This window comes from Bacillus rossius, chromosome 5, assembly GCF_032445375.1.
Source record: "Bacillus rossius redtenbacheri isolate Brsri chromosome 5, Brsri_v3, whole genome shotgun sequence".
Lineage (NCBI taxonomy): Eukaryota > Metazoa > Arthropoda > Insecta > Phasmatodea > Bacillidae > Bacillus > Bacillus rossius.
The window spans coordinates 73764852-73791107 of record NC_086333.1 but is presented as its reverse complement, the minus strand read 5'-3'; the positions used below and the strand labels follow the sequence as shown (position 1 = coordinate 73791107).

The window sequence follows — 26256 nt, the reverse complement described above, 5'->3', positions numbered from 1 at the left end:
ATTATTGTGAACATGACACCATTATTTAATTGGAACATTCCTGTCTCATCGCGAAAAAAAGAATTTTTTACATTCTGGTATTCTTTTTTCCCGTTCGTGGAATATGGAAGAATAATAATTCTACAACTTGGCATTCAATTTATGGATACTATCCCAAATTGAAATTCCGTCAAACTATCTACTGTTCATATACACACCAAAGTTCAACGTACAAGTCACTTAATCATAAAAAAAAAATTAAGACAAAATAATATATATCACAAGGTTTAAATTTATGTATTATTTATATTATTTAAAGAAATTGTCCAATTAAAAGAAGTGTAGAAAATTTAAACCAAGTAGAAAAAAAACAGCTTAATTGGCTTTTGACCAGTCTTTCTGTATGCAGAGAATATTTTTATATTAATCCCTCAATCCCTATCCAAGCTATTTAGATATTACTGCTTAAAATTTCAATCTTACTGTACCTTATTATTTACACGTCAACACGGTCAGTAATCTTAAATATTTTAACAATATTTTTAGTATTTTCTGTATTTGATTTTCATTTAAACTCCTTTAATTAAATTTTTTAATTACTAATAAATTGTTAAATTATTACAGCAAAAGCACGTGTTTTTTTTAAAACCTATATAACGTATAATATAAACTTATTTGGACTGTGTTCTTTCAAATCACAGATGGATAACTGCAGAAGACATTATAACTTTTATGTAGATTTTTGCATAGATATAGTCGTAATTTTTTAAGTAAAGAAACCTTGGTTTTAAGGCTACAATTAATACACCTTATTTTTGCAAGAACTATTTATTTAACTGAGTGATTAATTTTCACTGTTCTAAGACCAATATTTTATTAAAACAAGTTACTAAAATTCATATATTTAAGTATTGATGTGAAACTCATAAACTGAACAATAAATCTACATAATTAAATAATTTTATGAATAAAATAAATCCCCAATTAATTTTTAACATGTATTAATAACAGATAATAAAAAATAATCAGAAGGTTACAAACTAAAATTCTTCAGGCTTAAAAACAATAAACACACTTTCTTTATAAACATTATGAAATAAAAAACTATTTTGTGATTGATTAAAGTTTTTAAATTTTATGTTAGGTACTTGTAAATTCTGTAAGTAAGAAAAAAAGTAAAGTAATTTGATTGCCCATACATTGATATAACATTATTAACATGAAAAAATACTTTCAATTAATATCCAAACAAATGAGCATTAATAATTTACATTCTAGATTTGAAAAACCTTAGTGTTAATAATACGTTTCTATAAAAACCATTTTTAAAATAAAGGCTAATAATTTTATAAAATATTAAAATTAATTAAGTAATTATTATTGTACATATAAATTTTTCATGAGGGTAAATTAAATTATTATTAATAATTAATTAAAATTATTGTTTTAATCCAACTAAGCTTGTTACCTTTAAATATCTCAAGAAGATTTTTTTTTTTAAATGTTTCAGACCATGTTATTTATTTCCTTTTTTTGAAATTCTTATATTTCCAATACATTATCTTTTTATCAATACAACAATTTATTTCATGAGAAAACATTTGAAAACCAAAAATTATAAATTTCATTAAATACCTATGTTTCCTAGAAAATTTGAAACAACATATAGAATTTAAAAAAACGGCTTGATGATTGAAATTATAACTTAAGATTTTAAGTAATAATGGCAATGAAAGAATTTGTATACTTTTATTTGGTGTGATGTTCCTTTTAATTATTTATGTGTTTGCCATTTAGAGCTAGTGCTATTGTTTGAAAACTATATTTGATAAAATATAACAAAGTAAAATAAGGAAACTTAAAAAAGTATGTAAAATTGCATTATATAATATATAATATAAGATAAAATATAATCGTATTGAAAATGAGACATTTCTTTGAATACACGCTAAGTATCTTTTGTTATTGTAATAAAAATAAAAATATCCAACTACAAATTTTATGGCGTAAATTTTTTTAAAAATAGTTTATGATTTATTTAGTGACTAGATTTATAGGGCTTAATTAATATTGTTAATTAATATAGTTACATCTAGAAGTTGAAAAACGCCTACATATAACATTTCATGAAACACAGATTAGAGAAGTGGTAAAATAATGGAAAATGGGCCGCGGTTGTCCAACTTGTTCACACACAGATATACACACAACTTACATTAACATTCTTAGGTGATATCACTAGCCAATTTATTTTCGGAAAATAAGAAAAAAGGCTAAAATCTTTAACTAAGTGGCTTGCCTACCCGGGAACACTTATATGTGATTTGTTAACTGCTCAAAACATCCCAGTGGTGTATGTTTATGAAAAGCCCCTGGGAGCGGATAGATAGTTGTTTCTGTATTCAGTTTTTAAACTATATACTTAGGATAGTGAAAAGGACTAAAGCGCGTGTTTTCAGAATAATACTTGGAATGAAACGCCCGGTAAATATTCTTGAAAGCACCCAAGCGCCTTATATTTTTATTTTGTAATCACAGATAATCAAAATATTGTAATTCTTAACCTTGGTCTTAATTTCTCTGTCATATAATTTCATGGTTTCCGCACGAATGTCATAGTTGTTCTTTGCACGACGAGAAAACTGCGCGCCAGTTCAGAGCCTTGCACTTAAATGAGATTCCCCGTTGAAAGCACTAGCGAGCATCGCACTTATCATTCCACCTCGCTAACATGGATCCACCCCTGACTAGGCGAGCCCCTTAAATATTTCATAATGTCCAAATATAATTTTTCAGTAGTGTTGGCACAATAAACCAACTCACTGTGTGGCAAAGTGTGTCGAAACATAATTTTGACCAGCCATAGACGTGCATGTCATTTAGCTTTTCAACAAACCGAAGCGCAGCTAGCCATGGGGGAGCGGGAGACTGCCATTCTGGAAAACTACCATAATGACAGAATTCCGCCTGGTCTCTTCGAAAAAGGCGAAAAAGTACCATAACGGCAAACTGCGATCACGAGTCGGAATTCTACCATATTTTCTTATACACTCCATGGAATGAGTACAACTGCTTTGCTCTCGAAGTAGTGTATAGAATACTCGGTAGGTAGCGCTGTTAACCCTCTAGCTGTTTCTCATACAGCAAAACCGATGTTTTCTGCTGATTCCTGAAATAATTCTCGAAAATTGGTAGGGTGCTTCCTTACTGTAGGTCATGGCTAAATTCCATTCACATTGTCGCTCTACTGTGGCGTTGTGTTTGGCCGTCTGCATTGACCGCTCTATTAATCTTTTCATGGACAAGCAAGCATTTCAGAATAAGAAGAAATATCATATCGGAAATAGGTTATTCCTCTAGTAAACATACATTAAAATGATTTGAAGGCTTTCATAAATTAATATTCTGAAATGTTTTCACTTAACCAGCTCATTTGTGTATTTCTAAATTATTTTGTAGTCATTGATGCAGTTATAATATAGGCCTAATTTCACAACTACTTAATCAATAAAACTTAAACAGCAAACGTGAATCGTTCTCAAGTAAAGTGTAAAAAATATTCCGTATTCACAGTTCTCAGGTTGGAAATTTTGTGACTGTTTTCATCTGTTCTTAATGGCAATCGTTTTTCTTTATATCTATATGTTAAAATACTCTTCTATTGGTTTTCTCAGCACATGCTAAAAACATAATGCTGGAATCACAATATCCTGTGACAGCCCCGACGCGACAAAAACAACACCACAGCAATTGAGAAGTAAGGTCGTAGTGAAGTCAGCCCACGAAAATTGAACCCCAACAGCCCATCACAAACATAATGTGGGTTTTAATAACGATATAGTAACATAAACATATTTTTCTGTGAAATCATTCATTTTGAAGTTTATTTTATAGTTCTTTTGATAGACATGACGTAAAAATATCAATTTAATTGCCACCTCAGTACTATTTATGGTTATATACCTGATGGTGATAATCTGCCGTGGAATTTTAAACATATGATATAAATCATGCAATATTTTACTTACTTAACCATCGGTTGTCAGGGAATTGTGATTTTCGGTCACTAGATTACATTTCATTTCAACTAGTGACCTGTAGTTAACACGTGAATTAGAATCATAAGACTTTGTACTTATTTCTACAGATTCTTTCTAAGATAACAGACATAATTTAATTATGTCATTCGAGTATTAGGATTGTATGGTTGCGTTTTAAGTTAAGGTAGTTTTTCATTATGACACTTTTCTGTTACCCCCAGGCGGAATTCTCTCATTATGGTAGTTTTCCAGTATGTCAGTCTTCCGTCACCCCCCGTCAATACAGTAGGAATACTGCCATAATGGAAAACTCCTGTTTTTATTTAAAGATCGTGTTTATAAGTATACAGTGCTGCTTCCTATAACCCATTTTTTTAAACATTTGTTTCTACTAGTGCGCGATCTGTTGAGTTTATCATAGCGAACTACAGAAAATCACCGCCAGAAGTGCTATCTGTAGCCTTTTAAGTTAACCTTAGAAACAGGTAGGGGCTAACAGCGCTACCTAGCAACATATTCTATACGCTACTTGGAGAGCAAAGCAGTTGTACTGATTCCATGGCATGTATAAATAAATATGGCAGAATTCCGTTTCATTATGGCAGTTTTCCGTTCTGGTACTTTTCCGCCTTTTTCGAAGAGGCCAGGTGGAATTCCATCATTACGGTAGTTTTCCATTATGGCAGTCTTCCGTCGCCCCTAGCCATGCGAGGACGCTTGTTTTCCTGGGGCGAGTTCACCGTCGCAATCTGGCGAGATGTCCCGTCAGAACACGCCAGTTCTCGCAGTCAGGTTTCTCGCCAGTACTCCTGAACCCACTCTCACTTCCACTCCCAGCAGGGAGAGCGTAAGAGACACAATCTGCGGCGGTTGTGCAAGAAACGCCTAAGCGCCATTCCTGGAACACCGGCATCCCCGGGTTTTATTAGAAGGTCCATTTCCCGGCGCTGGTCCCTAGTCGCTACTTCGCCGACTCCTCGCTACCACCCGCCGACGCCGACGACATATTCTTCCAGCGGGAAGGCGGCGAGAGTAATGGCGGGGCCATCCATTCTCATCCGTCGCGGGGCCCCCGGTGACGACGAGGGAAAGGAGAGAAGGCGGAGAAGATTTCTTCATTTTCGTCCTTCCGGTTCACAGGAGACCGCACAAACCACTCCTCATTGCTGGCCACATCCTTCCGACCAACCCCCCCCCCTTCCCCCTTTTCTCCGCGCAACCCCCTTACCCAATCTTCGCTTCCGGCTTCCGCCGCCGAGAGCTCTTTGTGTCGCTTCTTCTCTGCCAGTCCTCGGCGTCGTCTCATCAACAGGAACTAATGTTCCGAACATTCCCGCCAGTTCTGTCCGACCTTGGAACAAAACTGCGGAGGGTAACACCAAAGCCTCGACTAATCCACGGGCTCATTCGTTAGCAAAATACACTTGAGCTGGTGTTCCAAAAGACAAAAAAAAAATTAGGTGATGAATATGCTACACTTGTACCATAACCGTATGGAATGTGGTGCCCTTTATGTTGCCCGAATACCGAAAATGTGCAGATCTCACTTTTTAGTTGATTTCGTCCATTTGGCGGATCCGCGTCTGGCACCATCAAATCGAACATAGTCACTTTCGTGATCATCGGGGGTCGTACAAAGTTTTTTGGTGTGCCAAATGAATATTTACGATAGATGAACTATCTCTGGGATATATTTTAAACAAGAAACAAGAAACAAGAAATAATCGCTACTTTAAAAGTACTTCAGAAAATAAGAAAGGCCATCCTATTTTTGTGTGACGATTCTCTAGTATTTTTGCCATAACAAGTGTATCGAATGTTGCGAAACGTCCACTAGAATGCGTTGAAACCTGTTTCCAGCCTCGCGCAGGGCACCGTTTATTAAAAATTTTTGCCAGTCCGTACCCTTACTGGGTTTCGGTCTGTACACGTTCTGGAATTCGGCCCGCGAGATAGGTTGCGGTTATATCTCAAGAAGGCAGTGCTTATTCGCTACCTTACCCGAGCGTCTTGGAATACCGTCCTTAAAGCATGCATACATGTGCTTTGCATCGAAGATTGGACTACAGTGCTCTTTACACTCCTATGACGACCCTTAGCCAGTAATATACAAGTAGAAGAAGAGGCCACCCAATAATGTGTAACAGTGCAAATGATATGACTTTGTTATCGACCATGAACATTCTAAAACATCTTCAATATGTATAGGAAAATGGAGTAGGATGAATCCGCAAAATTTTTTTTGGCTCTAAGGATTACTTATATGTATAAGCGGGTATTTCTCGCAAATAAATCTCAGTACTCATTATTAAGCAGTGAGTAATGCCCGCACCAGCTGTTTTTACTTGCAGATGGCGACCATCTGGAAGAAAACCTATATCCTTATTTGGCTTCGATTTAGGATACTCTTGCTTCCGCAAGGAATTTTTGTGATTTGCGTTCCATCAGTAAACATGCACATGAAATGAATTCAACATGCAATGGAGCACAGACGATGCTAAAGATTTAATTTTTTTAATGTACAGCTTATATCCATTTTTTTTTGCGAAAAATACACGATGATATTTAGGGGCGGAAATCCGTAGGATTATCAGGGGGACAATTACATCTATTATTTCCGTTCTGAGGGGCTTCTTAATTCCAGGGTGCTTGCAAACACCTTTTTTTCTGTTAAGTAATAGTACCTCCTCAATTCAAAGACTTTCAAGGCCACATTGGTTGAGTGGTCAGATATCAAGCCCTTTGTCAAGGAGATATTATTTTGATTCACTGTGGGTTAGAACCTGATATTATTTTGAAAATGTAAAATGTGGTGGACTCTGCTCCACCATTTATTTACGTCAATACTCTATTAATTATTTCATTACCATCCATCGTCCCTAACGACTCCAATTTTAAAGTGACGTTTAGCATTCATTATTTCGAAGATTATCCCACTTTTCCAAACAATTACAAAAGTTAGGTGATTGTGCCATGCATTTAAAGGTGATGGGACCTCTGAAGAGCATTACGGTTTCACCCTTAGAGCTCCTTAGCTTCTTAGGTCATACACACGTAACATCTCTCCAAGCAGTCTGATCCCTTGATAGTTGATACAGTTTTTTGAAAAGTTAACCTGGACTTAGTTAATAGTACATTAAAAACAGGCATGCCACCAAATATCAGGAACATCTTATCCTAACATCTTCCTTGTCGGTAGGCAGAAATATACGTAGCCTAACTTAAATATTTTCTACTGTTTGTTCTAATACTACTTTTATTTTGATAACTTAAATTACAAAATGAAATTAAAGTTTTCTTAATACAAGCTAGTTTTCAAGAATTTACTCGTAAAATAACAAAGTTTTTTATTTTTATTAATTTTATTTTAATTTATTTTGCGTTATATGGTTCTTGTAGCAAGCAAGTTCCCGTTTATGGTTACATCTGAGCCACTTTTATGAATGAGTATGGGCACAAGACGTTTACTAAGGAAGTGCAAATTTTTCGCAGTTACTAAGTTTAAGATACATACGTCTACGTTTTAAATTGATTCATTTTACATAGTTTGAGCTAAACACATCGTTTTGTACTGGTGAAAATCACTATTTCCCTATAACAAAATATTAGTAATTTAAAATCTAACTGAAATTGCGGTAAATAGTAATGATTTACTGTTATTGTAATAAATAATTTTCGTTTTACTTATGAAACATTATGGAAATTGTAAATTTACGTTATTTCGTTTTTAAAAAGACACGTATCAAATTAAAATCTTAGAACATGTTCTAAAACTAGATATTCAAAGTATACAAAAACTTGTCAGATCACGTGTATATTTTCATAAGAGCTTTGTCACTTTCTTTAATGTTTTATTTCTATAGTCATGTTTTGACAGTTATACCGATGTTTGTATTCTTAGTTATAATGTAAAAAAAACTTAATAATTAAAATGACCGAGACGCATAAATTTAATGGTTTGTAATTCATAACTTATTAGTATAGAGTTTCCACACAAATGATTTGGAGGGCAGTAAAATCTTAAGTACGGACCACCTGCGTAGGCCTATATAAAAACAACTTTTTTTTAACTCAGATGTTTTAAATCGCGCTAGTAGTTACACAGTTTATTACTGGATATTGGGGCTAGAAAAAATTGTGTCTAAGGAATAATTTTTTCTATAATATTTACATCATCCCCAACAATTACTTTTTTAAAAATAACGAGGTAATATAGTATTGACTGAATCAATGACAGCATTGATACTTTACAAATCACCTTTTTATAGATAGATCAAGGCAAAGTTTTTGGTTTAAAATTAACACCTACACTGAAATATATGGGCTACGCTATCTTAATGGAAAACATTCATAGCATTTTTCACAGCAATGTAAAAGAGAACATAATTTCATACAGAAATTTATGTTAGTAATAATTATGAAAGGTGATTTTTACAATTTGAAGTAAAAGTATAAACTATATTGGCAATTGTTTTAAGTTATTCTTCTTAAGGAGCGTATTGAAAAAATTATGATGTAGCACTTTTACATACAAAAAAAAAGCTACATACAAATAAAATTGATAAATGTGTTTTCATGTTTTAAACTTTTGTGATATATTGTGAATACTAGTTCATATCATTAAAAATATTTATGTGTTATGAATATAAGTAACCTAAGACGTGTTTATAAACTTTCTCAAGCGTATTTTCAAATGTATTTATGTAAGTGAGGTTTGGTTATGCTTCTTAAGTTATAAATAAACTTACATTTTTAAAAAATGTACAAACACGCTTTTTTCGTTTAATAAACTGAAAATTAAAAATCAAATTTAAATTTCCGTTTTTTGTCCAACCGCCAAATAATGCACCACATCTCAGTATAACTAAAAACGTGGGGTGCTTGATATTATTTGTCTTAAATTTTCTATCAGTAATATCAATATTAATTGTAAAAGATTTTGTATAACTAGTTTTAGGATATACTCATTACAAAAATGAAAGAACAGAGAGCCTCACGGTTTTAGTTATATAGAGTTGTAGTGCATTATTTGGATGTTGGACATAAAACTTAAATATACATTATATTATTTTTTAATATTTAGTTTATTTAACGATAAAAGCGGGTTTTTTAGTTTTATAAAATATAAGTTTATTTTTTTTTTTAGGGTCAAGATAAAATAATAGTATTGAATATGAGTTTTGTAACAAAATAAAAATATTATATATATGAGTATTTAAAGAATTTAATTGTTACAATGAAATTAAATTAGTCTTTAATGTTCACGTTATCTAGTCACTTCAGGTATGCGTCTTAATCATCTGGAACTTTTATTGTAATCTTAGAGCAATGACGTTCTAATACTTAGACATCCAGTGACTTTACGCGACTGAGAGCTACATAAGCCTGTCCGGCAGCAAAGAGACGCGATCTAAAATAAACTATTGCATAATCTACAGTGCAGCCTTACATTTCATTGCACGGTAGATGCCCAAAATCGATATTAATGGCAACGTCCGCCTTTCAGCAGTACCATGGCTGTATTTCGCTGGAAACTGGATGGCTATTAGTTTAATTATATGTACACCACCTGTGTTGAAATCAACACGGACTGATGGAATGTCCGTATCATACACTTGATCACGCCGGAAGAGTATCCAGATAATTTCAGATATAGTACTCATATTGCCACTAACGAACCCCGGGGACATTTTCCACCATAACCTGACCTCGCAAACACTCTAAATAAAAATATATATATATTTTTTTGAAATTGTCTAAATTTAGGCGCATTTGGATTACGTCCAACCCCCCCCCCCCCCCCAAAAAAAAAAATCGACCTTTAGGATCGGAAACACTCAAAGAACGAAAAAGCATTGCGTTTCAAAATTTTTGAAATCTTGGGTCTTTAACCTCCCCCCCCCCCCCCCCCGGGGAAACAATCAATCTAGGGAATAATCCCTACCATGCCCCGACCTCATGGATAAACAAAAAACCTGGTTATTCCCATAGCTCTCAATTAGCGGTTTTTTGACACTCATATTTATCTACTTCGCCTTTAACATTAATGTTTAAGTTATCAAAATATTGCATTGCCAGAGGTTATTTGTGTGTATGAAAAATTTCAACACATTCAGATGTTTAAAAGTAATTAAAAAATGAATGGAAAGATTTTATTACATAGATCTTTCTTACATACGTACAGGTGAAGCTAATAAAATCGAGGTAAATAATAATGAGAAATTGACAGAATGAAAAAAGGATACATACTAATTTAAATCAACTATGTGTTTTAAATCATATACTTAACGATTGGTTTTAAATAATGGTTCATATAATTAAAAAAAATATTGTGAATATTAGTGAAAGAAATCGTGGTTTTAAAATTTTTTTGTGTCTTCAAGAAAATTTTTAAAAGTGAGGTTATGTTCCGGTATGTATAATTTATGAAAGTTGGATTATTATTTTATTAATACATACAAAATAAATAAATAAGAATGAACGTTGAGCATAGTTATTGATAATAATTATTAAATAAAATTATCTCAAACATTTTATTAAATAAATAATAAATTGTATACATGTGTTTATATTAATAATGAATATTGAGTATTTATAAAAATTTTAATTTGATTGATTTAATATTTTTCCAACCTTAAATTTAATATCAATAGAGTCCTTTATTATTTTGCCTTTTAATGATTTGCATGCAAACTATAAGTATGTTTTTTATTACTCCAAGGAAGTATAACTTTTAACGCGCGAACATAAGTACACACAACTTTTTCGTAATTTTTGTGGTAATTCATGTAGCTAATAATATCAAATTGTATTTTTAGTACATGAATTTGTTGAACAAGTTAGAAAAAAGTTACGTTCAAAAAATAAAGTTGCTGTTCCCTTCCAGACCGCAGCATCTAAAACGCCTTAAGATTACTATATATCAAGAGCTTCCAATAATGGAAATGAAACTCTAACTGATGTGTCCTTCTCTTGTGTACTGGCATTACAAAAGTTTTCGTTTCACAGATATACTTTCCACAGAACACAAAATGTTGGCTCTAAAGTTGCAAACTTCCTTCGATAAACACGATTTGTCGTAAAACCAACTTTAATAGTATATCTCTGTAAGATTTTTTCTTTTTTCAGAGAACTTTTTCATCAAATTATCTACATGAAGTGAGTAGTTCCTTTCCGATGGAATTATTTGCAGTATTTGAGTATTGAGTAACCTCTACTTTAAAAGGTTTATACAAATTCCTAACAATTTTTATGCGTAGTATGAAAAAAAATATAGGACTTCAAATTCTCACATATATAAATTTGTGAATTGAATTAAATATATGTAATCATAAAATTTTCCCTTCGCATAATTTTTAGTAAAAAAATAGCTTTATTGTATTACTCAATAAATTGCGTAAGTAAAGCATTTTTTTATTTTTCAAAAACATGGAATGACATAATATTTTTTTATTTACCACGCGATTTACTATATTGCGTTCATCTGGTATTATTCCGGTCTACAATGGTAAACTTAGAAGATATATAGATATGAAGAGTAAACATTTTGACGATAAATATGCTGTTTCATTTTCGAGTCAAAGGGACTTTTGTGTGTTCATCAGCAGATGGTCACAGATAATTTCATTTTCTTACGAATTTGCAATTCTCTGTTTAAGAACTTCTCGAACATCTGGCTCTCAACATAAAATCAACTTTCGCGTCACTGAACAATTATTCGCAAAATAGATTATACAAGAGCAAAGTTGAAATGATAAGAGCATGACTTCAGGGCAGAGAATTGGAATAAATACATATTTTTTTCTTCTTCTAGAAAATTAGAAGCACTGATGAAGGAAACTTAGTGCCTGAGGAAACGAAAAGTTTCGAAGTTTTGTTTATTTAATTTAAGTTTCACGTCGAGATTTTCACGATTCACGCAGTTTCGTTTTTTATTACGTTCTGTAGCTCATCCTTACCAGGGATATAAGCTGCAACAACAGACCTCGTCCGAGGGTAAAGCGTTCGGCACTTCGGCGTTTCGAGGCAGCCTGCTGGAATAATTTAAGCGAATCTAATCAGTGCTCATTTAACAAGGAGGAAATTTCTAATCCGGTAATTGGAGACCGTCATACTCGGCAAGATTCTTGCGGCGCGTCGACGGCGACATTAACAAAAGAGGAGCGAAATTCCTTCGCCTCGCCGCTGGGAAAGAGCCCCTCTGTGTAGCCCATCAGCGAGCCGTCTCCCCTCGGATCGATGGCAGCGTCTCAAAGAGACTTTAACAAGTTTGGAAGCCGAGCTTTTATATCGCGGGGGCTGAAAAAAAATTTGCGATCAGCGGGGAAGTTTTAATGAGAGAAATGTGATTTATAAACAGGAGTTTGAAGGGCTTGAAATATGACACTCTCTCCTTGCCCCTGCACGCTAACCGATCAACTTCAACGAAAAGGGCATCGGCAATTTCCAGCGGTTCATAAACTTCCTCCTCGACCTGTACACTGTCTTAAAACTTCCCCCGTTAAGAGAACCAATATCGCCACCCGTTCTCCGAATTCTTCAGGTGAACCTATGAAACGATTTGAGATATTTTCCGCTGGCTATCATGGGGGGAGGGGTGGGCCGTAAATTCTTTAGAAGGCTATTACCACGCGATTATTCCCGAACAAGAGCGTAGAAAATGTGTCAATATGGTTCAAGATTTATGTTGGATAACAAGCAATTCGTAGGAAATCGTAATCTATTTCCCCCTTTTATTAAACGTGAAGATACCTATTAAGTGTCACAGAATTTCACGGGCATTGTCCGAGGTTGTTTGACTTTTGGGTTTCTATACAACGTTCCATGTCAAAATTGTGGTCACTATTTGCGCTGAGTGACTGCTACCCTGAAGATGGCGCCTGAATTTTCAATCAAAACATTGGTGAACCCTTCGCCTTTGACGTGGTTTGGACCCTAAAGTCAAGCAACATCACGTGAAAATATCATTTCATTTTAATGTTAACAATTTTTTCAAGCAATACGTAGACATATCCAGCAGGAAGTGACTGTTCTGAGTTCAAGTAATTGTTTAAAGTATTTCAATCAACAAAAATTTAAATTTTTGAAGTTATTATCTCTAATAAAAAATGAATGATGACGCAGAAATTCTAATGTATCTATAGTTCAGTCAGGTAAATATTAGGTTAGTGTCAATCAAAATTGGTCTTTAAAATCTCCATTAGTTAGTTTGGTGGCACCATTTCAACAATTAAACTAATAACAATAATTGAATTGTTTAACAATTTTTTTGGATCAGTATATGTAATAGGTCATGCCAGGATACTCCATAAATATTTTAAATAAAGTTATTTAAATCTAGTCCTTGTTTACCAGAGATAAATATAAAAATTATCCTGTGACCATGCTGTCAGAAATACCAGTGTAAAAGTTTTCACGAAGGTCCTGGGATAGTTCATACCACTTTGTAGGACATAAATTAGTGAAAAGTGATAAATAGTGGCATCTTTAGGCCCGAACAGAAAGAGAGAAAAGTGAAGGTAGCTTCAGCGCCAACACTCGACACCAAGCAAGTACATGCCGCCGATACAAGGTCAAAACATTGTAGTTCAATAGCACTGATATTGGTGACCTTCCTTGTCTCCGAATGGATGAGATCACCACCTCACAGATCATCTGTGTATCATGATGGCATACAGAAAGACCACAAGTGTGCACTTTAAACCAAGCAAAAGAAAAACGTATAATTAATGCATTTATTAAACATATCCCGCGAAAAGTGTATGATACATCCGACGAGAAACTTTTGTAGTACGACAAAACCTGTGGTTTTATATTGTAGTATTTAATTATTTGGTAAAAAAACATTATAAAAATATATTTTCTTAATGTTTATTAGTTTTAAACGATGCCACAAAATTGCCTCTTTTAAAAAAATACAAAAATCCTATTGTTCGTAAGCTATCGAAACAAATATGTTATTGCAATAAATCCTATTTCAAACATTAGATTTGGTTTGTCTGAGTATTATTATAAATATCAAAAATTATAAACTATTCTTAAAGAAGTAACTAGATTACTAAAACTTTAGCTGGTGTTCATATGAATTTAAAAAAATGAAAATAAAACATTTGGTAAAACTTTGCAAAAAATTTTTAATGTTTTTAAAAATGTAACTCTATTATAAGTATGTGCCATCACTTCAGCTTTCTGTAATTAACGATGTCAAAAGCACTCAGCAACAAATTAACATAATTTTTGTATATTTTTTTTCAGGCGCTGCCCCGGTCGAGTTGACGCGGCCAAAGTGACTCGCCGAGGAAGATTTAAAAACTAACAGCAACCGGCCTGCATAAAGCAAAATATCTGTTTTGATGTTCGGGCCGAATGCTCGGAGCAGCGAGGAGTGACCACGCGGCGAGTGGGCGGGGCCATGCGGCAGAGCATCCAGGCACGGCGAGCGTGATACGTCTTAGGCGTCGTCGATAGCGTCACGGTCGCGTTGCGGTCTGTCCGAGACGCCGAGGTTTGTGAAGTCCCCACAGTCCACAGGGTGCGGTTTTTACGGGAAGGAAGGTTTCTTGCGGGTTCGGTCGCGGACGCACAGTAGACGAGGGTGAGTTACAGACGACGCGAATGGCGATGACGAGCGTTACCTATCCCAGACGTCGCGGTTAGAGGTTGTCGGAAGTGTAATCGGAAGCAGAGGGAAAGCAAATGGCGGCGGGGAGCACGGACCGCCCAGGTCCCGGGAGCTGTTAGCGACCAGCCGCCGCCGGAGCGGGGAGCCGTCGAGGCGAGGCGCCGTCATGGGGGGTCGTCGCCCTCCCGACGCCGGCAGCTCGTCGTAGAGAGCGGCATGCCCCGGCGCGGGCCCGCGACGCTAGTGCTGCACCTGGCGGCGGCGTGCGTCGCCGTCGTGTTGGTCGTCGCCGCGACGGCGTCCAGGGTCGTGCACACGCGCTACGGCCGCCTGCAGGGGTTCGCCTTGGAGCCGGGCCGCGCGTCGCAGCACCAGCAGCACCTGCGCGCCGTCGACGCCTACCTGGGGATCCCGTACGCCACGCCGCCCGTCCGCTCGAACCGCTTCAGCCCCACGCGGACCCCGGCGCCGTGGGAGGGGGTGCGCGCCGCCGACCGGCCCGGCCCGGCGTGCCCGCAGAGGCTGCCCGACGTGGCCAACGAGACTGCGGCGCTGGAGAGGATGCCGCGCGGCCGGCTGGAGCACCTCAGGAGGCTGCTGCCGCTGCTGAGGAACCAGAGCGAGGACTGCCTCTACCTCAACATCTACGCGCCGGCGCAAGGTCAGTGGCCCTCCTCCTTGTCCGGCGATCTATCTCTCGTCTTCAGTTCTCTCTCGGAGATCGGGGGGTCTCCACTGCCGAGGGTGGTTTTTCGGTCAATCGAAATAAAGAGTAGCCTCAGCCCCTGTGTATAGCCAAAAGCTCTAACGCCCCTCCCGGTTGCGTATGCGGCGTATCCGCATCCATGCCCATGGGGGCATTCCAGGGCGGTAGGGTCTTTAGGCTAAGAGCGCTGGGTTAGAAAAGAAAAGGGAGGGGGGATACCCTTGCACGGCATAATCAAAATAAGGACCGCTGGCTCTCGCGGACACGATGTCTGGAGATGCTTGGCTTCAGGGTTGTAGCCTAAGTCGAAGGTATATAAAGATATTTGCCGACGTTTAAGGTCGATCTTGCGGCAGCCATCATCTGGGTAGCCGCGTCAACCTTTTTAATGCGGCTGCATCCCGGAAGCGAAGCAACTCCAACAATAATTGTCAAAAATAGTTAACCACATTTGTTTTTTTGGGACAATATTAAGAATCTTTATGTGTCCATGAACTTAAATTGTTTGTGAGACGCAAAATATGTCATTAATATTTTTTTTTGAAACTATAAAATGAATTTTTATCTTCACATTGTTAGTAATCCTACTAATTTTATAAATGTGTAGGTTTAGGTGGTTAGATATTTGAATGTTTGTTACTCAATAACGCCCGAACCACTGAAAGGATTTGGAGGAAATTTTGCATGCAGCTATCTCATACCATGAATTAACGCAGAGTCTACAAAATTTTTTTGAAATTCCATCCCTAATAGAGAAAAAAAGGGTTATTCTGGTTTATAATATAAAATCATTAGATGTAAGTTATTAACATAAAAACAGTCACTGTGTGTCGTTTATCTATGTCCGCCACACGGTCATATCCTAATGTCTGACATCTTATACTTCTCCTTTCGCGTGCATAACTACGGATTTTAACTAAGTTTTTATGAAGGTTGCAAATATTTTGTTTTCTTGTTGTTTCTTATATTTTCATGCCATTATAATAAGGTTTCCTACTTATTTAACACTATGTATATAACCTTTGAATTCTGTGTTATACGGTAACTTCGATACCCATACGTACGATGCTATATTCCTGCTATTAATAAAAAAAACATTTAGGCGTATTTTAGTTACTAATTTTTTTCCTCACTTATTTTTTGTGATCACTTACTAGAAAAAAGTTTTCTGTATTTCCGAAGCCACTGAATGATTCAACTTTACTTTTATATTTGTATATTTTGGAAAACTTCCTTAACACAAATCCAAAAATGTGAAAATAAAAAAATATCTACTATTTGAGTGAAACCATGCCATATGTATTTCCTGAAACTTATGTATAAAAAGTAACTAAATTATTATTTTTTATTTTATATAAATCATAAAGTTGTATTTTGCTGTTTGGTGCATTTAAATTTTAATTCAATATTTTTGTTACAAAAATTTTGTTCTGGGTTTACTTCGCTTTGTGTACAGTAATCGAAACAGTAGTTATATTCTTTCGACCTGATTGGCTGTGTGGTTTTGTGGTACAATGCGCAAGTTGAAAATTTGTAAATAATAAAAAATTTATAGTAATCGTTTCAATTTTGATTCTGACCTGGAATTATTTCATTATATCAAGATTTTGAAGGACAAAAATAATTTTATTACATCAGAGCTACTAATTTACAATGACCGTCTTATTTATGCAATGCGTTTTTAACAAAAGTGACATAATCGCATTTTAAACAAGCAGTAGCCTATCTCATAAAAAGTTGCAATCAGGACGAGTACAAAGAGATTAAAAAGCCTACATGGTTGAAAAAAAAGGATGGATCAATCAAACATTTTAAATTGTTTTAATGATTAAATAAGAAAACAAAAAAAAAATATTATTTTTGTTGATGAAACACTTTTATATGGTAAAAACGTGATATTTGTTTACACGATGTTATATTAAACAGTAAATTTACGGACTTTTAAAACAAGGCTGTACTTGAAAGGAAGGATTTTTAGAAGTACCAGATTACCAGATTATTATAAACTAAGCTGTATTACGATTTTTGGAAGAATTTTTTCTTTTGTGAAAAGGATAATAATAACTATTGTATTTGTTTGTTTTTTCGTTTTGTCATGTTTTTTGTCTCGCTTTAACTGTTGTGCCGAATTATTTTGGGTTTCAATATTTTTGTGTTATCATCATTTGTGGGGATTTTTTCGTTCTCTTAGTACATTTTTTTTTTCTTTGTTTGCTGACCATATTCCTGTTTCGGAATATTTTGTGGTGTTCATATCCTTGTTGACAACAGCAATTGTTTGCTTAATTTTGTGTGTTTTTTGTATCTTTTTTTGAGTATTTTTATTTTATTTTTATTTATTTATTTTATTTATTAGTTTTTCTTCAACAGAAAAAGTTCTTAGCAATGGCGTATGTCCAAAAACTTACATCAAGTCATGCACTCCCATTGCACAAATCTTTTAAAGATAACGATAATAATAAGTGAGGAAGAGAAGTTTGTTTCTTGTGTTAAGTTCGCAAAAATTGTTTATTATTTTCATGAAACTCCAAGACAATTATTGTAAGTAAATGTCTGAATAAAGATAAATCAGAACTTTTATATTTATCAATTTGTTTGCTAAGATTATTGATAATTTGTAACTAGTCTGCTTCATAAATTTTAAAAAGGAACATTTAAAAGTGTGCAGCAGTTTAAAGCTTTGCGACTTGTTAGACGCGACCAAAAAAATTCCTCTTTAAGAACACGGCGGAGATAATTTCTTAAAAGATAGCGTTATCAGAGACTCTTTGCGAATAGGCCCAAGGGTTTGCCATTCAGCGGGGCTCTCTACCCCTCCCCCAACCCTTTACCCCTCCCCCCCTCGTGGAGAAAGTAAGAATAAATCAAACCAACTCAATTTAGTAAAAACCTTCTCTGGGGACTTTCGCCGTTGCGAACCCCCTTCTTCGCTCTTTTCTTATTCCCCTAGCCAGATCCTTTTTCCTCGCTATCGCACGCTCCACACAATAAACGTGGTAATTTTTTCGACCGTCAATCCCACTACTTACTGACCCGAATTCCCCCCACCCCCCTAAGCCTCCTAGGTTCGCTCCAGAGATCGGCACGTGCTGTCCCTAGTCGCCTTTCCATCTCCCTCTTCCCATCGAATACCAGGGTGTTTGAAAGGGGTCGTAAAAGGGGAGAGGAGGAGGAGAAAGAAAGAGAAAAAAAAAAAAAAGAAAATAAGGGCGAGAACTTGTAGCTTACGATATTTGGTTCGCTTACATAGCTGCTCCAATAACTTCGTTATCTATTCGACGCGTCGCGTACTCCTAAGGTCTCGTCGCTAAATTGTGTTCTCGCGTTTTCATAAACTTATTTTTGCGTCTGGAGATTGTTTTATGTTTATATAAAATGTATGTAAGGTTCTCCCGTAAAAGATAAAGGAAGTACTGTGATTTCTTTTACATACTGAGAAGTGGCGATTTATTTTTTATTCTAACACGAGGTACTTCGATAAAAAATATATTGTACGCTCAAAGAATGCTTCAGAATCATTTTTGAGCTACATAATAGAGAAATTTTTTTAATGGTATAATTTCGGTGATTAAACAATTATGTTTAAATTAAAATGATATTTAGATTTGAGATAACATGATAGAGAATGTGTTTTTTTCTTTCAAATTTTTATTAATTATGTTTCTTTAATTTTCTATTATAATGAAATTTTTTCTATGATTATTAAAGCAAATACAGTAAATAAGGATATATTATTATTATAACAAAGAAGAAACAATTTCATTAAGGCTTAGAAAGAACTACTTTTCGTTACTTATATGTAAAATTTAAATAAACATTTTAATTGAATAACATATTAAACATCTTCAAGAATTTGTTGTTTCTATGGTTTATTTACATTATACGTAAAGCAACATTTTTTTTAGGCAACCAAACAAAAAATATTGTAAAAAACCATTTAGGCGTAGTGAAAAAAATGTTAATAGGACAATACAAAAAAATATATGTGCCCATTTTAATGGTAATTTGAACTCTCACAAATACTTTTTTTATTCAAGAGTGTTTGTATTCAAATAAGAAAAAAGGCTCATTGTTTTTTGATGTTAGTCCAGAACACCTATTGTGATAACAACGTACCTTTCAATATTAATTTGTGAAATTGATTTTCTTATTTAAAAACTGACCGAGACATATAACAATATAAATAGTATAAAAATTTAAATAAATTATTTTTATTGTAACTTCAGGCTTTGAAGTTGTATGTGTTTTGAAGACATTGGTTTTAAAGTGACAATGCAGAAAATAATTTAGTGTCATTATAATTTAATGCATTTGTCCTCAGGTTTTAAAGATTTAAAATAAAAAAACTTATTTATATTTCGGTTATATATAGTACATAAAAATATGATAAGTTTTTAAATATTAAATTCTTGTCCTAAATTTATTTAGTTTCTCGTATAACATTTACTTTTCAGTTACAATTAAATGCGCACACCTCATAATTATTACACTTAGAAATTATATTTTCGACCGCCTTTGTTTTTACATAGAGGGCTGATGCCAGGAGTATTGTTCATGCCATAATAGAAACCTAAGTTTCACATTTCTCGGTTACATACCCAAAGGCTGCCTTTTCTGAGGGTTTCTTTCCGCATGTCTAGGTAATAATAACCAAATTAAGAGTTGGTTATGTTCTGTAAGAAACATAACTTCTGTGAAATAATTTTAGTTCTTCCCAGTAGTGAAATTTCATAGTTGCACTAACATGGATTGTTCGGGCGTGTAACTGAAGTTCAAAATACAGCAACATCACTGTTTAACTTTTTTCTGCTGGACGCATCTGCACCACGGTCATATACACAGGTCTGGCAACTTCCTGACGTTTGACCTGGCGTGTCTCGTCGGCTTAGTGAAGCTTGCGGCGGCCTGCGAACTAACGGCGCTAGTAGTAGTTGAACCCTTTATTAACATTGTATGTGTTAAATGAGAGTTTCGTATAAAACATGATATTATTCCTAATTCTGTGTCAATTTTTGAAATTTTTTTCCAGGTGACTATTTTTTTTTATTCTTTTGGGTGTTTGCCCAATCTGTACCAATGCCTTACAGCATATTACCTCGTTGGCGGGCACGGTCGCTTCCATCCCCACACGACGGCGTGTACGTAGAGGCGAAGAAACTTCAGATCCGTGCAAGGAGCTCGCCCTTATCAGTTCTTTTGCACCCCTTGCCGCGACAAATCCCTGACGGGTGGTGGGGGGCAAAAAAATAAGGATGGAGAAGGTGTGATCTCCGTGAGTGATGAGGGTGAGTTTCTTGGTGGAAAAAGGGGGTCGAGGGGTGAAACTCACCCGGGGCAATATGTTCCCTCCTCCGAAAAATTTCTTCTTTCGGCTTCGCCCTCTTCTTCATCCGCGAAGGGACGGATGGTCGGTGAAGCGGAGGAAGGAGGGGTGTCAGAACGACGTGTGCGCGAGAAAGGAGGTGGTAAGGGGGGGGGGGGTTGTCTCTAGAGACACGGCGCCAAGTGCAGGGTACGTGCGTTCCTATGATCACGTCTCAAACGGCGATTGATAAAGCCCCAGGCGCCTCCCGGCCAGTGTGCCCTTTATCTCCAGCCCACGCAACGAGCCCTTTTCCTCTCTTTCCGAAGGTCCATCTCGGCAGCGGGCCTCTTCCTAGCCCTGCAGGGTCGGTCTCTCTGCGTGCTTTGCGCCCGGTAGTCCTGGGCGGGATTTTCTCTCCCCCCACCTTTTCCGAACACGGAATGAAATGAACGCCTGCTCTCTCGTTCCTCCGGTCTCGGCGAAAAAAGAGTTTCAAAGACAGGTATGACATGCGCGGGAGCGAGGAAAAGAGAAACTAAGTTACGCCCGCGCGTTGGTTAGGTCAGCAAATAAGACGTTTTCCACCCGACGGAAGCAAACGTATCTTCTCTCGCGAACTGGCATTTCGGCGCGCGGTGTTGTTTTGAGATTAGGACCAAGTCCTGCCGAAGTGCTCTCTCTCTCTCTCTCTCTCTCTCTTTATCTTTTTATCTCTCTCTCTCCCCACGATTTTAGAAAAGGGGCATATCGTCAGACCGGTCACTCTTCGAACACTTGATCTGTCGATAACACCGAAGCGTCTTTGATGTTACCTTTTGACTGCTTAAAAAAAACCTTAGCTGAGCTCCAATGAAAAAAAAAAGCCGGTACTTAGAAGAAAATGAACACTCATGACTTTTCATTCTGTCAGATCAATTTTTGTAATCGACAAAGGTCAGAACTTGGTGGAACCATGCGACTATATAACAACCTGGGATACTGAAAGAGGCTTTCTTTTTCTTTCAACTCGCCAAGTTTTGTTTAGTCTCTCTTGTCTTCTAGTTTTATTGTTATTTTGGCTGTGTCCTCTTTTCATGTTTTTTTCTTTCTGTGATATTTGTCCGTCCACCCTTCATAAAATGTACAGCGGAAAGAAAACAAAAAAAATAGTGAAAGGGTTTGCCAATAGAAATAACACAATCCCTCTTTACCAGCACCATAATAAGGAGTATGCTAAACATTTGAATCCATAAATTTTTAAAAATTCTGTTTATGACAAGAACAGTTTTATATAACTTCAAAACCAGCTTATAACTTGTTAACAGTATGGAATGGTTGCGAATAGAGAATTTATGTTACTACAATCGAATATTATTTTCTGAAAGCAGGTTTTTTTACAATACTCATTAGTAAAGATTATTATTTTTTAGCTGTATTTTATTGATAAGGATTTATTGTTACAGTCTGTGCTGATGTTAAATTATGCTGGTGCTTTTGATGTTAGATTCTTTCATTTTTTACGAGATGTTTTAAATTAAAATTATTTCATATTCAAACAGTTTGAAAATAAAAAAAAATAAAAAAATTTAAAAATTGAGTGTTATATGTTGCTTAAAAAACGTTATTAGTCTTAACCTAAATAAGCTACACACGTGTTTCTGCCATATTCCTTATACTTAAAGAACTTTGCGTTTAATAAAAAGATAATTGTTTGCGACATTACCTAAAATAATATATTATACATTCTTAAACGAAAGCCAAATATTAATTTTTTTTAAATAAAATCATAGCTTATTAAAGAAAAAAATTTAATCCACCCTCACTGTTAAAGATTTTCATCTTAAAATTAGGAATAAAGCTGGTAAAAAATAATCCCGGTGTCTTCATAAGTTTATCGTTTCCTTTGTAAATTTACAAATACGAAGTTCACTTACTTTGAACATGGACCCACAACAATAATCTTGGTGCATATATAAAATATTCAAAATCTGATTAAGACTCGTACAAAAACACACTTATTTCTTCCACATGTGCGTGTATGCTGTTTATTAAAAAAAAAACATAATTCGATAGTTTGAATGTAGCGTTATTTCTACGCGGTTCGTATATTTAAAGCGAATTCTTCGTTTGAAAGTCTAAAAATTTTACTGTTATTTCTAACAGAGTAATTTTATAAAAAAAATATGTTAAAATGTTTACACGCATTTAAAAAAATATATTTTTAATTTGTTAAAGTTTTACATATGTGATTTTTACAGAAATAATAAAATATGATTCATTTTTACGCTGTAAAAAGCCAAACTTTTAAAATATAAATTAATTTATGTATAATACACATAGCTAACTCCATGTTAACAGTTGCCTTCCTTTTTTATGTGCTTCATTTACTGCATAAACAGAAATTTTAATCCCAAATCGCTTCCCAAACTTATTCCTGAAAAAGCTGGTTTATACAAGTTCTTTACGATTCTTAGCGTTTATTATGAAATAGTAGCTATGGATCAGGGAAAACGCAGTAGCTTAAAAATGGGAATTTATTTAAAAAATAAAACTCACCCGTGATATTTTTTTATAATTCACGAAGAAAATATCAATTATAAGGCGGTTTAATTTCAAGTTACTCTCATCCGAAATTTCAGTTGGGAAAAACGTCATATTTATTCTACGAAATATATATATTTTTTAAATTTCCACCAAAGTGCTGTACAAAATCAGCGAAGTCTATTGCTTCCTTTTTTTAACCATCAAATGCAAGCTTTATGATGATGTCCACGTAATATTACACGCACAACGAGGGAATGAATAACACGGAAGCTTCCTAAATACATTACTTATATTGGATTTCATGCAAGGAACCCATTTATCAAAGACTGGAGAAAACAAATTACAGCTTCAACTCATGCCTGGCATCTTCATTATTTCTGCCCTTTTTTAAGCCCAGAGTGAAAAATAAATTTTTGAAAAACTGAATAAACCTTCCATATGTACCACGTTTTAACCAATTTAATATTTTTTTTATATTGGTTATGAAACTAATTTTTGTAGAGTTCTTATAATTTTTTAAATCGTGAGTGATTAATAAAATTTCAAGAGAACTGTATGGTATAAATGGTTAAGCCAGAGAAGGAAAAAAAATGACGTTATAAACTTAATTTTCTAATTCTCTTTTACAGAACAACTTCTCAGCATAAAATATCATCACGATATGCCATCCTTATATAAATGGCGCATAGAGAGTGATATATATATATGTATAAATTTAACGGTCGTTCTATGGTTAAATATAGTTAATTCATGCTTCCAAGTGAGCTTGAAAACACAGATGTCTCTTGCTAATTTACAGAACCAAATCTTGAAAATAGTTTACACCCAAGTATGACTACACAATACATATCAGTTTATTCCTATTCTTTACTTTATGAAATAATTGGTCGCGTTAGATTTTTAGACTGAAATTGTGTTTTATTTACTAATTGTTTCTTTCAGAAACCCTCAAAATTATATCCAGTGGTATTCATTTGTGTTGATATTAAAAAAAAAACTTGTTTACTTTTATAATGGAAGGAAAAAACGTAAACAATTTAGGTATTTATTTTCGTTATATACACATACATATGCATAAATTACTGCGGGAGAGTAATAAAAATGTTCATTATGAAGAAAAGCTTTTGTCTCTGTTTTGAATACCAAGAGTAGATGTATGAATTAGTTGTCATCGAAGTCGTTTAAAACTGATGAAATTGTTAGTCTGCTGGTAAAAACTTTACGTTTCGCATTGAAATCATATATTTTATTTTTAGAAAGCAGAATTTTCAAAAAAACAAATCAAGCCTTTTCCAATTTTTGTCTGTCTGCTGACTCCAGTTAATAAATATAATAATATAAAACAGCGAATGAATACGCATCACTATTTTATCTACTATATTATCAATTTTTGTGTTAGCGCTTAAATTGTTTGACAAAGGCTTAACGCCATTTCAGATTTGCCTAATGGCAACGATACGTAGATAATGTCATCATTAACGCTACTGCACCTTTAACAGACAAAAAATTGACAAAGTTTTGTGGTGCAGGTTCAACAATTCTATTTTTTACAAATCTGTTAAAGCTTATTTGTAATTTTTATTCTTTAAAATAGCACATGGCTGGGCCACCAAAACAAGTGCAGAGCTTTGTTAAAAAAAAGTTTCAAGATTTATTATTAATGTATGTTTGAGACAAAATTTTAGTGTATTTTCACTTATATATGGTAGTTTAGTCTAAGGTTTCCTTTCTAAAAATCATAATTTAAAATGCAAATTAAGGCTGATGCGCATGTTTTACGGACGTATTTATGTAAGAAACATTTAGGTGCACTGTACTGGAATTTAGATGGATACCTACGGAGTGCATTTATATTTAAAATACCACGTTTGAATAAAAAAGGGTCACCGCTTAAAATCACATACAACACGTAATCGACGACATGTCTGCAAACCGAATCGGTACCTGCGCCTAGAGATGAAGAACCAAGGGATGGATGAGCCAGTCACGCCCTTAGTGACCCCACGCTTCGTACGTCCAGCCAGGCGGCTTCCTTTAGGGCGGTATTCCACGAAGTTCGGGCAAGACAGCGAACAAGCACTGCCTTGCTGGGATACGACAGCAACCTAACTTGTGGGCCGTATTCCAGAACGTGTCAAAAACCGAATCCCAGTAGAGGATCAGATCGGCAACAGTTTTAATAAACAGTGCCCCGCGCGAGGCTAGAGGCTGGGTCCAACGCATTCTAACGGACGATACGATTGTTACGGCAATATTACTGTAGGTAGTAGCTCCGTTTCACGAATTATATGGTGTTATTCTATTTTTCTATAGTCATTTTAAATTTGCGATTTTTTGTTGTTTTGACCATTTAAGTGTAAAAAAATTGGTTGTCTGTAAAGTTGGTTTACGGATAATAGTTTAACGTGACAGCGTCATAACAAAACATTGATGAAATGATTGCATACTTTTGTGAATATAATTGAATCATTTTCACTATTTCGTATGGATACAAAGAAGGAGTGAAATGAAATCTACAATTTAATTGATAAATTACTTTTATTTCCACTCATTAATTCAAATATGTTTATTACTTTAACGAAGAGATTATTTTAACTATAACTTTTATACGTGTTTACTATTTAACTTATTTCAATCTGTGTTATTCTGTTAAGTAGGAAACGAATGGGAGTGTTTCAAGTTTAATGTATCCTGAAAAAGTCATATCGATGGTTGTTCCAATCGAGTGGAAGAGAGATAGATATGGCGCAAACGTACAATGAGCGTAACGGGACATTGTACGTAACGGAACACTTTTTCGTGCGTGCAGCCGGCATTCATCGATTTATTAGACGTTGTCACGTCAAAAATGCATTCCAGGATAGTTCTTCTACCATAAAGTTTCATTTAGAACACCAATACGTTTGGTACTTCCCTCGATATTCACGAAAGTGACTATATACGAGTTAACGGTGCCATAAGCGGGTCCGGCATCTGGACGAAATCAACGAAAAAGTGAGCTCTGCGCATGCGCGGAATTTGAGCGACAGAAAGCTCACGGATAGGACACCGAAATTCGTTCTATAAAACTAAGGGACTGGCC

At 35.0% G+C, this 26256-nt stretch overlaps 1 protein-coding gene across 1 annotated transcript in view; it reads left to right on the top strand.

Moving 5' to 3' along the window:
* The first annotated feature begins 14634 nt into the window (after window positions 1-14634).
* LOC134532389 (neuroligin-4, X-linked-like) overlaps window positions 14635-26256 on the top strand; it is a 222089-nt gene continuing 210467 nt past the window's right edge. The window contains exon 1 of the mRNA XM_063368824.1: window positions 14635-15301. Coding sequence (XP_063224894.1) covers window positions 14857-15301 — 445 coding nt within the window. The 5' untranslated portion in view covers window positions 14635-14856. The remainder of the gene's footprint in view (window positions 15302-26256) is intronic.